At 41.2% G+C, this 17,761-nt stretch overlaps 1 protein-coding gene across 4 annotated transcripts in view; it reads right to left on the bottom strand.

Moving 5' to 3' along the window:
- The window catches only part of Dock4 (dedicator of cytokinesis 4), a 430,242-nt gene that overhangs the window by 87,335 nt on the left and 325,146 nt on the right, over window positions 1-17,761 (bottom strand). For all 4 annotated transcript variants that reach the window (XM_052738384.1, XM_052738382.1, XM_052738383.1 and 1 more), the window contains exons 26-27: window positions 14,398-14,496; window positions 2,000-2,094 (exon numbers count right to left, since the gene is read on the bottom strand). In XM_052738384.1, coding sequence (XP_052594344.1) covers window positions 2,000-2,094; window positions 14,398-14,496 — 194 coding nt within the window. The remainder of the gene's footprint in view (window positions 1-1,999; window positions 2,095-14,397; window positions 14,497-17,761) is intronic.

The raw sequence follows: 17,761 nt of genomic DNA, 5'->3' as shown, positions 1-17,761 counted from the left end.
TCCATCCCTCCCTCCCAGCAGAGTTTTACTTTGCAGCCCAGGGTGACCTCAAACTCACAATTTCCTCTTGCCTTTAGCTCCTGAGTGCTAGGATTAGAGGTCCACACCACCACGCCCAGCTTAGAACTATACGTTCCTATCAATATTATTTAGGTTAAGAATAAATAAAAATAATCTAGGGCCAATTTATGGACTGAATTATATTTATAAAGCAAGGTACATCACATATGGTCTCCTAATTTGAATAGGAAGTGGCTCCTGTGATTAAAAGGAACACAAGGAGGGGTGGGGGGCGTGGAGACAGAAGCGAGCACACGGAAGCCGTCTGTCCATTAGTGAGGCTGGGTCTGTATCCATCAGCCATTGCTATGGAAAAGCAGGTCCAGACTGCTACCAGGACTAGCCTGGGTGATGATATGACATCACTATGTTTAGCAAGGGCTTGGGTTTACTATGGGAGAAATCTTCACTTTAAATATATTACACATATCTCATCTCTAACCAAAATTGTTCTCGCTTGGTTAACACTGTCCATGAAAATCTTGAACGTTGTGTTTACACAAAAGTAGAATACGTACTTCTTAGTCTGATACCCACTGATGTGGCCATGAAGGCCTCTGAATGGAGTCGGGGTCTGGAGGTGGGATGGACAGACAGTATTAATATCAAAAAGCCATACTGTTGTCACAGTTTCCAGCAAGCTCAAGCACAAAGCCTGTGCACCTAAGAAGAAAATGTTAGATTTATCTTCAGCTTGATGGTCGGCCACTGAAGCTTCTCATGGAAGCCAAATGTTACTCTGCACACAGAGCAAGCAGAATGACCTGAGGCTGGTGTTTTGTGATGCTGCTGCTGCTGTGGGCAGCCTGGACTGCTTCCTGTCTGGCTCCCCACATCACTTCATTCACCTTTCCAGGTATCTTGAAGCTTTGGTAATTTAGGGCAAATACAGCAGCAACAGCTCCAACTTAAACCTGAAGCATACAGACATCCAGAGAAGCAGACACTTGATTCCTTCACAGATATCAAAATACATATGCTGAATTCGAAAGAGTGATTTCACTAGTCTCAATTAGTCTTCAAAGTGGAGAAGCTGCTCAGTGCTTATGTAAAATATAATATGCCACATGACACTATTGGTGACTTTGCAAGTTTTTAACACATCATTTTAACACCTCCAAGTCTATAAATGCACCCTGAAGCAGAAGCCATGCTAAGCATATCTAATCAAAATTGAATCCTGTGTTCCTGGAACTCTCACGATGATTGTACCTGCATGTCTGGGGGACAGATGGTGACCTTGGCCCGGGGTAGATGTGCAGAGAATCTCACCTTCACCCTAAGCACATGGGTGTTGGCATTTGGAGAATGGCAGATGGCAAGAGAATGTTAACAAAATGAAAGTGAAGATCGAGACCCTGCTCTAGAGTTCACCTTCGTTCCTTCTGAGACTGGGGCTGCAGGAAGCTGAGAGAGCAGATAGGTCCATGGCCTTGAACTTGATAGGAACAGATGATGCTGCCATTCTGAGTCCAAATCTATCTTGGCTCTCGTCCCTCCCTAACGCTAGGATTACAGGTGTGAATCACCACACGTTATATTGTTTGAAATTCTCTCTCTCTCTCTCTCTCTTCTTTTTCAAGACAGGGTTTTTCTGTGTAACAAGCCCTGGCTGTCCTGGAACTCGCTCTACAGACCAGACTAACTTGAACTCACAGAGATCCAACTGCCTCTGCCTCCCAGATACTGGGATTAAAGATGTGTGCTAACATGCCCGGCTATAATGTTTAATTCTTAAAAGACATTAATATAGTCATATTAAATAACAATTCAAGACAATTAGTAACATTGTTTAAAAAAGACTGAAAAGTTGATTTGGAGGTAAAGAATATGAAACTTAGAACTTAGAGGTTTCAAGCTGTGTTGATATTGCAAGAACATTCTAGATCATCCTTTTCCCTTGCAGGCTGAGATGCAGTTATTAACTGAAAAGTCTTACTTGTTAGCTACCAGACGCATGACGGTCCAGTCCTTGGGGAACATCTCTGGGCGTATCAATATTCGGAACACAGTAAATATCTGCAGTAGGAAATCCTGGGATAAGAAGGAAGAGATGGTTTTGTTGATTTATCGTAATTGTCAGCATCCACACAGAGAGCAGCATAGCTGCCATTCTCAAAGCATCCTCAGAGAAAGGAGTCCATGGCAGATACCAGCAGCAGACAGGACCTTGCCTTCTTTCCATCCTGCCCCACTGCCCAGCCTAACTGCTCCCTCATCCTTCTCATTCTCAGGAACAAGGGAAATCATTTTTTCACCCACCTTCACAAGTTCTACAAATGTAGGTCCTGGAGACAAAATGGAAAACTTGTTCCAGGTGATAAACAGACAAACCTTTCCCTTTCTCCCAGCATAGTGTCCTAAATATTAGAACTTCTCAACCCAGGAGCATAATAAATTGTCTTAGCTCAGCTAAATGGTTATTGATATTTGGAAGGTTATTTTCACAGAAGGATCTTATGAAAAAAGCTGTGTTTTTAGAGGGTCTTGTTGAGGTGCAGAACTAAGAGGAGGGTGTGGGTTAGGAAATCTGAGAAGCCTTCCTTCATGCATCACACAGAATTCCAATGATGCTGCGCTGAGGTGGACCAGTGAGAAGTGTACCAGCTCCAAGAGCATCAAGACACTCCCTGCAGAGACATCAGGCGGGAGGCCAGCAGCCCAGAAAGGTCCTCTTTCTTCTATTTCCCCCCTCTTTTATTTATTTTAGCTTAAAGCATTTTGTTTAGGGCTAGAGAAATGACTTGGCAATTAAATACCGCTCTCCAGGAGGACTTGAGCTCAGTCCCAGCACACACATTGTGTGGCTCACAATTGCCTGTAACTCCAACTCCCGAGGATCTGATATTCTCTTCTGGCCTCTGGGGATAACTGCACACACACACACACACACACACACACACACACACACACACACACACACACACACACAAAGTCTTTAAAGATTTTTGTTCGAAATGGACAGAACCGCATGTTTTTACTAAGCACATGCTATTTGCAATACATATACATTTTGGAATAGCTAGGTCCAGTTAATTAGCAAATGCTTTGCCTTATATAGTTAAGTTTTTGGTAAGAACACTTGCATTTTTGACAAGAAACTGTCGTTAGGCTTGGAAATACCAATCACCAGATGTGGAATTAGCACTTCTTTAAGCATTACAAGAGATAAGACCTAAAATACTTACAGGAAGGACGGGGGAACAGACCACATGTTATGAAAGAGCTGGAACTTTCTACTACAAGTCTAGCTTCAATTTATCAACTGGCAAACTTAAAAGCTTTATTCTCTGTAACCTTAAGTGATTCTAGGAAAATAAATTTCTCTAACAATCTAATAGAAGGCAAAGGTGTGGTATTCTGGAATAAAAGCAACTCCAAACACAATGTTCATATTTACAAATCTAACAACACATCATGTTAAACATGGAAGCTGCCTGAATAAAAGATTACGACTGTCACTCAAGACAACAGAAGACTGTTAAAAATCGAGAACCATGTGGTAGCTTTCCAGTGTGTGTGTGCATGTGTGTTTCTTTTTACACATTCTAACAGCTTCAATCAAGCCCACAAATATTTTGACAAGAATTTATTTCAGCATCTTTAGCGTCAACACACATTAGTATATAGTATGTGGTACATGGAAACAGTCCCCCGAGATCACTGGTCCTTAAATGGTCTTGCAGATCCTGTGCGTGTCTGCAGGGTCACTAGAAGCACACATTCCCCTAAGGTATCTACTGCAGGCCAGGTCATTTGGAGAGCTGGGAATGTATCTCAGTGGCAGGGCAAGGACTGAATGGCACTTAGTTCTAGCCCTGTTTTTACACAGTAGGTTATTCGTATAGTAAAATGGTAAGGAGTTCTTCTCAAAGCACTTCTAAACATTATCCTAATGGTTTTCCAGTTAATTCTTTTGGGTTTCTGAGACTTGAATACACATTATCCTTGAAAGATGATTTTACATTTATGTTTCAAAGATTTCCTACTTCATGAAGTAAAATCATGCAAGTGGGGAGTTCATCTGAGTTTCCCAGTCCAAAATTAAGAGTTAAAAAGTTCTGAACTTCCATCTTCTAACCATACAACTTTTGCCAGCACTGGAAACTAGAGGCAACCCAGTTGGCGGCATCAGGTAGGTGTGTGGAGGGGGGTGGCATGAGCCTGGGCTGCTGGCTACAAAGCAGAAAGGTGGCTGAAGTGGGCAAGCTTCTACCTTAAGGGCTAGCAGCTTCAATGTTTATTTTTCAGTGCTGGGGTCCAAGGGAAGGTTATTGCAGATACAGGAGCTGGAGGTATAGTAACTGGCTCGGAGTCTTCCCATTTACCTGTGCATCTCACAATATAAAAGCAAAAGCAGCAGGTGACATTGTACTTAATGTCTCTATATAAGTCTTTATGTCCCCCCCTCAAGAAACATTTTAGCTCTTCAAGTAGCTTTGTAAAGTAACCCAAGCTACTTAACATTTGCATTTATGGAACTAGACACATTTATTTAAAGAAAAAAAATTAAGGAGAGTCAGAAAAGTCTAGATTTTAATTCTGGCTCGGCAATTAAATAAATAGCTCAATGGCCTTGGAAACTTATTCAGTCTTTGAGGAGTTGAGTTCCCACACTTGGAAAACCCGAGGGCTTGGGGTATCCTGTAGTTAGAAGAGTTTTGAAAAACATGGATATATCTATTCACCTCTTCATATTCACCCTGCTATTTGTTTCTTATTTCTAAACTGTAGTCTCATGTTTCCTTTGAGCATGGGGTGATAACCAGAGCACATTCCACCAGGGTCCTGGGACACACTGTAGTTCAGCCAGTATTTGCCTACTGCCTTGTGAGAGATTATAGTTCATAATCAGCTCCAAGCATTCTCAAGCACAGGAGCCAAAGCGCTGGCATTCCTGCGTCTTCCTGCTTCCTGCCTGTGGGGCACTGTGGATTCCTTGAGCGTCCTTTAACTACTTCTCAGCTCCAGCCCTTTCTCCACATGTGTGCTTTTGTAGAGGTACACACCAGCGTTCTGCACATGTGACTTACAGATTCCTTTTATACTATTAAAAAGAACATTTCTGTTGTCAAATAATCCTCATTTGGGTAACACCAGAACAAGGGTTTCACACGGTACCATTAAAAAAATCGTCATCCTGGCAGAGGTCTTCTTGTGTGTATGATGGGTCATGTAATGATGTACACATCATGGTAAGCATGCCACTGCCACTCTTCAGACCAGGGCTCAAAACAGAACAGAAACTGAGAAGTGCTGTGGTGGGAAATTAGTTCTTTTCTGTAGCATGAGTGGTTCAGGCAAGAACGTCTTTAAGAAAAATCTTCAAACAACAGGGAAAGGCCCATGTTCAAACAAAAAGGAAGGCAGGAAAGGGTGCCACGATCTGAGGAGCTCTCTCCATTTGCTCACTCACAAATCTGGATTCTTTGCTGTCTGCGGTACTGTGTTAGATGCTAGTACCCCTGGTTAGCTAAGACACACACTGCAACGGAAGGATCTAAGGAGTACCTGTGTGTGGTGATATTTTAATTGTGCTGAAATGTGATTTTATTTGTATGTTAATAAAGTTTGTCTGGACATCAGAGGTCACATAGTGAGGTCACATAGCCATAAACAGGAGTCAGGAGGTGGTAGCACACGCCCTTAATCTGATCACATGGCAGGCAGAGTCTCTGTGTGGTCAAGGACACAGCCAAGTGTGGTGACCTGAACCTTTAATCCCAGTACCAACCATAGAGACCTGGAGGTCTGTATAGACAGGCAGTGATGAGGAAGTGATGTGGCTGGGCTTAGAGCCAATGGGAAGGCAGAACAGGAAGGCAATTAAAAACACAAGTTAGATGGAAGAAACTCTCTCTGGGGCAGCGATGGGGCCGAGGTGGAAAGATAAGGTAGTCGTGGCTCTTTGCTAGTTCTCTGATTTCTTTGGCTATTACCTCTGTATTTGACTCTGGTTTCTTATTTAATAAGACTGGCTAGAAATTTGTCTACACCTGTGATTTGGCATCACAAGGTACTTAAGTGCAATACTTTCTTGTGGCAATGGCTTGTAAAATATCTCTTACATTTTAAGAGACTGGAACTGTTGCTGGACCTCATGGACAAAATTAATAACACACCTTGAGGTCACTTAAGACTTAAGACTGCTATCCTACTGTGTATCAGCCTGTTTGTTTAACCTGCCTTTAAGAGAACAGTGTAATAATAACTTTACTTGCCTTGGATTTACCATGTAATCAACGTTTACAACCTAAGCTAATGCATAGCTGTAATCTTAAATTATGTGCTCTTCCATGCCTCTGACACATGAGTAATGCATATGTGTATGTATGTTATGGTCATTATTTGCTGAAAACAGCAAATAGGATGAAAGAGACCTTATAAAAACAAATATCCACTATAAATGCTGGATGCAACATATGAATATTTTCTGATAGTGTTTTGTTTGTAATATGGTCAGTTGGAGTCAGTGACTTAATCTCTTGTAAAATTCTTAAAGATTTCTGATATTAGCGAGAATTGTTGAGACTAAGGTTGGATAAAGCACAGGGACAAATAGCCAAACGAACGGAAACACATGAACTATGAACCAATGGCTGAGGGGTCACCAACTGGATCAGGCCCTCTGAGTGGGTGAGACAGTTGATTGGCCTGATCTGTTTGGGAGGCATCCAGGCAGTGGGACCGGGTCCTGTGCTCATTGCATGAGTTGGCTGTTTGAAACCTGGGGCCTATGCAGGGTTGCTTGGCTCGACCTGGGAGGAGGGGACTGGACCTGCCTGGACTGAGTCTACCAGGTTGATCTCAGTCTGTGGGGAAGGCTTTGCCCTGGAGGAGATGGGAATGGGGGGCGGCTGGGGGGAAGGTGAGGGGGGCGGGAGGGGGAGAACAGGGGAATCCGTGGCTGATATGTAGAACTGAATTGTATTGCAAAATAAAAAATTAAATAAATAAAATAAAATAAAAACAAAAAACAAAACAAAACAAAACAAAAAATTCTTAAAGATTTCTGTAAAGTGTCACTCATTCCTTCCCCATGTGATGCTTTCTGTGTTGTCCAGTAAAAGAGAGAGCAAAGCCCATTGTTAGGGACAGACACAGAGACTCAGACCTGGACACAGACACAGGGACAGACTTACAAGATACCTACTTCAGACAGGCACAGAGTCAGACTCATACAACAGACCGACAGGAACTGCAAGAAGACACAGGAACGGTAAAATGGAGAATTCAAACCTGGGCTTGATCTTGGCTAAATGAAACCCAGGGGAAGTGCTTTACTGACTTTTATCTGAATGTGACACTGATGCATAGTTGGTGACTCTGAGTTTATTAGTAATGTGTTCAAACTGACACACTTTCTCTGTTTTCATGGAACTCATGGACCAATGGTATAGATACATGTTAGCCTAACAGCCATGTGGATGTATGCACGCTCTATGAACTAGGAGAACATGGAGGGCCAGGTATGCCACACAGAGGGAACACATGCTAGAAGCAACACGGGGTATTGGGACTGTAAGGGGTAGGGGCAAAATACAAGTATAAAAGAGAAATAGGGGTACATTAAAGACATATAAATTAGGATAAAGAATACAGAAATACAAGCTAAGTAAATAGGGATTTCAAAAGAAAAAAAAAAGGAGAGAAACTATTCTCCCGCCTTTCCCATGGTAAGGAGTTTGGAATTTATCCTAAGGGCAACGTGGAAGCATTGGCAGGCTCTATGCAGGGTACACAGTATTAAATCTGTGAATTAGGAAACGTTTCTGCATCATATACAGAGCACCTCGTGTTTAAAGATGATAGTGTATTAGGATGGCTCCATACAGAAACTGGCTCACAAAGCCAGACTGGAAAAGGAACCCTGAGATCATGAACACAAACAGACATCCCACAAAGCATCGCGGGGCAGGTAGATGACTGAACACCAGACAGGGCACAGACTTAGGCCATTTGCTGTCAGATGGTACTGTACAAACTTGCTACGACCTTCAAATGCATAAAAGCCTTGATACCAGCTTTGGATTCAATGAAGGGGCATTAGTAACATTTAGCATGGTAAAATTTGCACTCTCAAAATGGAACCTTGAAATATGTCATGCAAAATATCTTCCAAATACTCTTCAATCACCGAGAGTGGTAGAAGCATTGTTCTGTAATCAATACATGCAAATAAAGAGAAGTCAAAACAATTGTATGGGAGAAGATGCTTGATAATGCAGGCAGAGACTAGGTAAGAACACCCATTTACTAAACACAGATGTATGTTACAGGCTCTGTCAGTAGGACACAATGACATGGTTGCAACTCAAGTGGCCAGCAGACACTGAAAATACAAAAACAGTGAACAGCACATTAGACAGAGTGGATGTCTCCTGTGAAGACTGAACCACAGAGTAGCCATTTTAGATAGAAAGAAAACAACAAACCGAAACAACACGGAGGAATTACAAATGACATACATGAATTGCTAGGAATAAGCTATTTAAATGTCTGGACATGGGCGAGAGATAAGGTTGGAAGGAGGTCAGAAGACAGCGATGCTGTGATAGAGATACTGGACTTGGTCTAGTAAGTAATGGGAACTGTTGAGATGTTTAAACTTGAATTAAGGGCAGCTGTGGTGGTACACTCACCTATAATCTCCATACTTAGGAGGCTTTGGAAAGAGGACCATGAGATTAATATCAGCCTAGGATACCTAGGTCAATCTGAGCTAAGTAGCAAATTCTAGACCAGCATTGGCCACGTGGCAAGCTCCTGCCACAAGAAACAACCTAGATTGGATAGAGGTTAGAGCTGATCTATTTTAAAAGCTAATATGTGGACAATGGATAGTTCCAGAATATGTATAATCTCATGCCTACATCAAGATCCCTGTGGCTCATTATCAAAGGTCATAATCAACAAAAAGCTAAAGTTTCAGTGCTGTATATGAAATACCAAGGATACGGACAAAACTTTAGGCCTCAGTATAAGGTGGGTGTATAATAAAATATTGCTGATTGCAGAGAGAAAAAAAAATAATCGCTACCTAGTGATTGCTTTTGTTCATTTTTTAAAAAATGTAATATTCTGCTGAAGAAAAAAAATTAAACAGTATAGGCTACCAACTCTTAGGTCTTTGCTCCCTCCCACACACTTGTGCTCTGACACTGTGACTCACGCCACTCACACACAAGTACTTGAGGACCAAGAAGAAATGGCATCTGTTCAGAAAGCTAGGAGTCACTTCAACAATTACCCTACAGGCACCCAGCGTCTTTAAACACAAATGGAGCTAAAAACCATTAGTCCCAGCGGTTACTTGAGAACTGCCTACTCCTGAAATTCAGTTTGATTTGGAGAACCATTTGAGAAAAGCTCAGACATAACTGGTAAGAAAAAAGGAAAAAGAAGGGATACCAGGAATCAAGAACAGCAAAAATATCCATTAAAAATCTAAGCACATAATTTGTCATTATCAATTTCAAGTGTGTATATCCTAAGATTCAGCAATATGACTTCCAGTTCCATGAAGCAAAATAAACAGCTTTCTCAATTATCCAGTCTCGGGCATTCTGTTATAGCAACAGAAGATGGATTACGTCAGGAAGCTGGCTTCTGTTTACCCCTTTTGAAAACTGTAGAGTTACTTGGCACTTTTAGTATGCAGTCCAACACTGGTATACTTTTTCATCAAATAGCACTATGTTAATTTGACATTTGCCTTATAACTACTTTGTTGAATTTCAAGCCTAAATGTAGAACCAGGAATATCCAATAATACTCTGTTTACTAATTTGGCTTGAGACATTTCCACTCTGGGACTAGAAGTGTTTAGTATGTTTAACGAGGTGACAAATGAAATTTGCAGTAACTTGAGAGCAAAGACTGGTTTACTGATGTTCAGGGAAGCACTGTGCTTAGATAGCCGTCCAAGCAAGGAGCTGAGGACATTCATGAGATTCCTAGCTTTCCCAATTAACTGGGAATAATGGCACCAATCAACCTTTAAAGATGCAGAGAATGAAATACAACAGCTCAAGAGGGCTCAGCCACATGCCTGGCTCAAGGTTGGAGATGGGAGCCATTCCCTAACTATTGGCCATTATCATTGATAGGAACTACATTAATTGGGTAAAAGGTAAAAGGTTCATGTGCTTGGAAGAGAAGCCCAAGTATTCACATTCATTTATAACAATAGTGTGTGTGTGTGTGTGTGTGTGTGTGTGTGTGTGTGTGCATTCAATAAAACTTTTTTTTTAAAGTAAGCAGTAGGCTACTTTTGGCCATGAGTAAATTTGCCAGTCCCTAGGAACATCTAAACTTCCCAAGGTTGAATCTGGCTCATTGTTAAACCTCTTTCAGCAGTGATTATCAAAGGTGTAACAGTGATCTACCTACTCCCAATACAAGATTATTTGATTATCTTTTATATCCCTATAGCCAACGTACTCAGTAAATGTTTATTGAATCAAATAATTGACATCTATAATACAATAACAGGTCCTACCTCATGATTTCTTTTTGAGAAGTAAATGAATTAATATTAATCACTTACACAAATGGTAACTACTTCATATTTAAATCTAAATACAGTGTTTATTGTTAGAGGTCTTTAGGTCTTTATTGTGATATCAAAATCTAAAAGGGCTCTAAAATGCCTTAGTCTTATAAACCAGTTGGCAGCAAAAATCTCACCTGAATTATTTATTTCTCTATTTCTACTGTAGATCTTACTGGAGGGCTATAGTATAACATAGAGATTTATGCACCATATCAGCTTTCTGAAAGTTATAAAACTCTAATTTCTAAAAGACATCTTTAGATAAGGGATAAAGGACTTTAGATAAGGGATCATGGATCAATGTTATCACCTTTGGAGAATACTGCAAGATAGTTTTGAGGGGCATAACTAAGGCTCCCTTAGTTTGGCACCAAATTGAGCACTGAGAAGCAGATCTATTAAATGATGATATCTGAGTTTTTAATATGCATATTAAAATCAGATAATTAGCCTTTAGCAAATCAAATCAATGACCTTTGGTTTGCATTTTCCCAGTTACTTCGTTTCTACTCTTATGCCTGGAAAGGTGACTTTCCCTCACTCTTTTCATATCTGCTAACTTCTTAGAACATCCTGGGGGTTAGCACCTCACTTCTGTGTCTTTAGCATCGATCTCTCCCACTTCTGATTATTAAACTTCTTTCTGTCTGCATCTATAAATATTCCCCTGACATTCAACTTTCCTTCTAGGAGCCACTTGCCTTATTCTTGAAAATTGCAAAGATCTATCTCATTACATTCCCCCCCCCCAACCCCATTCTTCAATACATGACACCAAGGCTCCCATTCACATCTACAGTGGAATTGCTCATCTGGTTACCCAGCATCAGTGGCCTTTTCATGATTCAGTATTCTTTGCTCCTTAATACTTACGATTCTAGCAGACCCTTTTAACTCTACACACTCCTTGAGTGTTCACATTTACTTCTGGAAAATCAATTACTTATAGGATGACAGTTCCTATATCTGTACCTGCAGTCCTGCTGTCTTTCTTGAACTTCAGACACTGTCTACTAAGCATCTCCTTTTCAATATCCCTTAAATAAATAAACTCAGGCTAAACAGACCTGCACATCCACTCCTTTTATGTCCCTATTCAGTGAAGGGTGCCAACAACCATCCAGTGCTTCCAAAGCTTGGAAAGAGTCACCTCCTCCACCATTTCACTTTTTCTAACTAAAAAAAAATTTAAGATTTGAAAATTTTTATTCATGCGTATTCTCATGTGTGTATGTGTGATGCATGTGTGTGTATGGGGGCGGTTCCCATTGGGACCAGAAGAGGGAATCAGATCCCCTTGAGCTGGAGTTACAGGCAGTTGTGAGCTGATGGACATCAAACTCAAGCCCTTTGGAGGAGCTGTAGGCGCTCTTACCATCTGAACCATTTCTCTAGTCCCCTCCTTTACCTTTAAAAAGTTTGAAGGGCTGGAGAGATCTTAGAAAAGTCTGTTGATGGGTCATCCAGTCCTGTCAACTCAAGTTCCCCAGTTTATTAGGACCCTGTCTCTTGATGGGTTATCCAGTCCTGTCAACTTAAGTTCCCCAGTTTATTAGGACCCTGACTCTATGATTGTCTCTGTTTCAGCCGCCCTAGTCTGCTTTCTGTTGCTGTGATAAATACCACCGTCAGAAGGGATTTGGAGAGGAAAGGGCCTATTTTAGTTGACAGTTATAGTCTATCATCCAGGAAAACCAAGATAGGAACTCAAGGTAGGAAGTGGAAGCAGAAACCAACAGAGAAACACTTCTTTCTGGCTTCCTTCCTCTGGCTTACTCACTCACCTTTCTTACAGAGTTCAGGTCTACCTGCCTACAGATAGCATACTCACAGTGGGCGGGACCCTCCTACACCAATTAAAAGCTTAAACAATGCCTCATAGCCACTGACCACAGGCCAGTATGATCCAGCCACTTCCTCAGCTGAGGCTCCCCCTTCCGCGGTGACTCTGGGTTGTATCAAGTTGACAGCTAAAGCTAACTCTGACACGTGTCACAGTCATTTCTAGCTTAGATTACTATATCGAATTCTTTATATGGTTCTGTCTCCTATTTGGACCTTGGCTAATCCATTTTCATTTGTGTAACCAGACAAATGTGATCACATTTCTCCCTTCTTAAAACCATCCATGCCCTCAAAATAAAGTTTATATCCACTCCCAGACTTTTATGTTTTATGATGCTGTTTCTAGAGGTTTTATGCTCCATCAAATAGTAAACATATATTGCCTGAATGCCTAGGGATGTGACCTCAGAGCTTTAAATACCAAGTAATTTAAAACCCAGTGGCTGGAAGTCACATAAACAAACAAACAATTCCAGGTTCCAATACATGTTAAAAATCTACATTAATGAGGTATGTGCTATATCAGGGCATTGAAGTGATAGTTTATTCATTTTACAGTGCTGGGGAATGGACCTAGTCCCATCTGAATGCTGGGCAAGCTGTATCTGCAGCCCAAGCAGAAGTTTAATTATGAGCATAGTTCTAACTAATCTATTCTCATCCAACACCTCCCTTGGAAAGTTTTCCTGTTGGCTGGAGTCTGCGTTGACAGCAAGTCCTACTTGTTATATAGTATTATATGTGCTTGCTCTGTATGGTCACCACTCAGGGTGTTTATAACGAATGCCAGTGGTCCCCTAGAACAACAAGACATCTTGTGCCTGGCCACATCCCCAGTGCCAGGATGAGGGCTTTCTATGTACGAGGTTCTCAGTCTATATTTCCTGAACAACAGATTAAGCATTAGTATCCTTAAATAATTCTCCTGGTTTGAAGGTCAGGTCATAGAGGAAACTATATGTTCTTTGAAATATGATGCCACTTTACTGAAGTAAAACCGACATGAAACACTTCACTCATGATTTCCATTTGCTTTGTGGTCAATATGAACAGTAAGGCATTAAACATAAACTGGACTAAACTAATAATGTCTTTTGATCTGTGCTTCTATATTTTTGAATTCCCAGGCCATATACAAAAATGTAGGCTTCTTTAGGGAAAACTGGAGACATGAAACCACAGACTTCTTATGTAAAATATATTTTTCTTTTAATCATCTTAGGTAGTCAAATTTTGATGAAAGTTAATTAGACCACCATCTTCCTTTTGACACACAGATTTTCCTACCTTGAGCAGGTAAGTTCTCAGACCTTCTCTGTACTTGTAATTCGAAATGATTCTGTTTCTCTAGTCAGAAAGTTGTGGCTAAAATTTCTCATTCTTGCAGGAGGAAACCGGCTAATCTGTTTAGATCTTCCCTCCTGTCTTCTACTAAGACAACATTTCCAGTCCACATTAAGAGTTAGTTTATTCACTTGCCTTCCTAGTTCTATTAATCTGTTTCTAGTTTACATACTTTGACAAGATGTGATTAAAATCTGATGTTTCTCCAAAATAATGGCTAATAGCTTTGTTTAAGTAAAAGAAATCCCAGGCCAGGCAATGGTAGTGCACACCTTTAATCCCAGCACTCGGGAGGCAGAGGCAGGCGGATCTCTGCAAATTTGAGGCCAGCCTGGTCTACAGAGCGAGCTCCAGGACAGGACAGGCACCAAAACTACCCAGAGAAACCCTGTTTCCAAAAAAAAAGAAAAAAAAGAAAAAAAAAAAAAAAAGAAATCTCAAGAGCCAATATAGAAAAGAAGATCTGTTGGCATGACTGAGAAAAACCAGAATTTAATGGGAAGAGGTACAACAACTGCCAGAGCATGGTTCTGAACAGTGAAGAGTAAGGACAAGAGAACGTAAAAGAAGGAAAAAATGTAAACATCACTTACCCGCAGCTCTTCCTTTGTGTTGAAACTATTCAGAAGTTGCTGATAGTGTCTATCCGTCATTTGTCGTAACAGGGAAAGGAGACAGGCAACAAATTCCCCCTAAGGAAAAAAAATCCCATGTTTTAAGGGAAGGACACACGAGACCATCAGTAACTTAGTATAAACTGCTCTCAAAGAGAAGACTTTACAAACTTGCTATGATCCCAAATTTACCCTGTGATGTCATCTGATCTAAACCACCCTTATTGTAGTCAAAATTTTCCATGTGATGACCACTATCTACTTGGTATATATGAAGTTTTTTATTTGAGTATATTTACTATGGGGAAATGTTTTCTCTTGGGAACTAACTACATTTATGTAAGGAAGTACCATTATTTAAGCAGTTAATACACCTCCATTCTTTATATCATTTAAGATTCATATCAGTGCTATGTGGTAGAGGATGAACACTTAAGAAAAGTCAAAACAAGGAAGAAGTCAAGCTTTCCCTATTTGCAGATGACATGATAGTATACTTGAGCGACCCCAAAGATTCCACCAAGGAACTGATACAGCTTATAAACACCTTCAGCAACATAGCAGGATACAAGATCAACTCAAAAAAATCAGTAGCCCTCCTATATACAATGGACAAAGAAGTGGAGAAGGAAATCAGAGATACATCTCCCTTTACTATAGCCACAAATGGCATAAAATACCTTGGGGTAACACTAACCAAGCAAGTGAAGGACCTATATGACAAGAACTTTAAGTCCCTGAAAAAAGAAATTGAAGAAGATGTCAGAAAATGGAAAGATCTCCCATGCTCATGGATAGGCAGGACTAACATAGTAAAAATGGCAATCTTACCAAAAGCAATCTACAGATTCAATGCAATCCCCATCAAAATACCAACACAATTCTTCACAGACCTGGAAAGAATAATACTCAACTTCATATGGAAAAACAAAAAACCCAGGATAGCCAAAGGAATCCTGTACAATAACACAACTTCTGGAGGCATCACGATCCCTGACTTCAAGCTCTACTATAGAGCTACAGTAATAAAAACAGCTTGGTACTGGCATAGAAACCGACATGTGGACCAATGGAATCGAATTGAAGACCCTGACATTAATCCACACACCTATGAACATATAATTTTTGACAAAGAAGCCAAAAGTGCACAATGGAAAAAAGAAAGCATCTTCAACAAATGGTGCTGGCAAAACTGGATATCAACATGTAGAAGGCTGCAAATAGATCCATATCTATCACCGTGCACAAAACTTAAGTCCAAGTGGATCAAGGACCTCAACATAAATCCAGCTACTCTGAACCTGCTAGAAGAGAAAGTAGGAAGTAGTCTTGAACGCATTGGCATTGGAGACTACTTCCTAAATAGAACACCAGTAGCACAGACTCTGAGAGAAACAATCAATCAATGGGACCTTTTGAAACTGAGAAGCTTTTGTAGAGCAAAGGATACGGTCAACAAGGCAAAGCGACAGCCTACAGAATGGGAAAAGATCTTCACCAACCCCACATCTGACAGAGGACTGATATCCAGAATATATAAGGAACTCAAGAAATTAGACATCAAAATGCCCAACAGTCCAATTAAGAAATGGGCTATAGAACTAAACAGAGAATTCTCAACAGAGGAAACTCAAATGGCCGAAAGACATTTAAGGAATTGCTCATCATCCCTAATCATCAGGGAAATGCAAATCAAAACAACTCTGAGATACCACCTTACGCCTGTCAGAATGGCTAAGATCAAAAACACTGAAGACACCTTATGCTGGAGAGGATGTGGAGCTAGGGGAACTCTCCTCCACTGCTGGTGGGAATGCAAGCTTGTACAACCACTTTGGAAATCAATATGGCGCTTTCTTAGAAAATTGGGAATCAATCTCCCCCAAGATCCAGCTATACCACTCTTGGGCATATACCCAAGAAATGCTCAACCACACCATAAGAGCACTTGTTCAGCTATGTGCATATCAGCATTGTTTGTAATAGCCAGAACATGGAAACAACCCAGATGCCCTTCAACTGAAGAATGGATAAACAAAATGTGGTACATATACACAATGGAATACTACTCAGCAGAAAAAAACAATGGCATCATGAGGTTTGCAGACAAATGGATGGATCTAGAAAAAATCATCCTGAGTGAGGTAACCCAGACTCAGAAAGACAAACATGGTATGTACTCACTCATAGCAGGATACTAGACATGAAACAAGGATGAATTGTCTGCTACTCACATCACCAGGGAGGCTACCCGGAAAACAGGACCCCAAGAAAGACACAGGGATCGCCCAATGACAGAGAAATGGAATGAGATCTACATGAACAGCCTGGACATGAGTGGGGGTAATGAAAGGCAAGGGTCGAGGGAAAGAGAGCTTGGGGGAGCGGGAGATCCCAGCTGGATCAACAACAGAGAGGGAGAACAAGGAATAGGAGACCATGGTAAATGAAGACCACATGAGAACAGGAAGAAGCAAAGTGCTAGAGAGGCCCACAGAAATCCACAAAGATACCCACACAACAGACTGCTGGCAATGGTCGAGAGACAGCCCGAACTGACCTACTCTGGTGATGGGATGGCCAAACACCCTAATTGTTGTGCTAGAAACCTCATCCAACTACTGAGGGATCTGGATGCAGAGATCCATGACTAGGCCCTGGGTGGATCTCTGGGAGTCCAATTAACGAGAATGAGGAGGGTTTATATGAGCGAGAATTGTTGAGACCAAGGTTGGATAAAGCACAGGGACAAATAGCCAAATGAATGGAAACACATGAACTATGAACCAATGGCTGAGGGGTCCACACTGGATCAGGCCCTCCGAATGGGTGAGACAGTTGATTGGCTTGATCTGTTTGGGAGGCATCCAGGCAGTGGGACCAGATCTTGTGCTCATTGCATGAGTTGGCTGTTTGAAACCTGGGGCCTATGCAGGATTGTTTGCCTCGGCCTGGGAGGAGGGGACTAGACCTACCTGGACTGAGTCTACCAGGTTGACCTCAGTCTGTGGGGAAGGTTTTGCCCTGGAGGAGATGGGAATGGGGGGGGGGGCGTTGGGGGGAAGATGAGGGGGACGGGAGGGGGGAGAACAAGGGAATCCGTGACTGATATGTAGAACTGAATTGTATTGCAAAATAAATTAAAAAAAAAAAAAAAAAAAAAAAAAAAAGAAAAGTCAAAACATATGTTCAACATGGCATAAAGTGCTGTGTGTGGTGGTGGGTACCTGTGTTTGGCTGGCTGAAACAGGAGTTTCATGAGTTTGAGGCCAGCCTGGAAATGTGAGAACTTGTCTCAAACAAACAAACAAACAAAAAACTAAATGAAACCAGAAACTCTAAA

Source organism: Peromyscus californicus, unplaced genomic scaffold, assembly GCF_007827085.1.
Source record: "Peromyscus californicus insignis strain IS unplaced genomic scaffold, ASM782708v3 Scaffold_15__1_contigs__length_86483966, whole genome shotgun sequence".
Classification (NCBI taxonomy): Eukaryota; Metazoa; Chordata; class Mammalia; order Rodentia; family Cricetidae; genus Peromyscus; species Peromyscus californicus.
The sequence above is the reverse complement of the archived record's forward strand: the minus strand, read 5'-3'. Positions and strand labels throughout refer to the sequence as shown.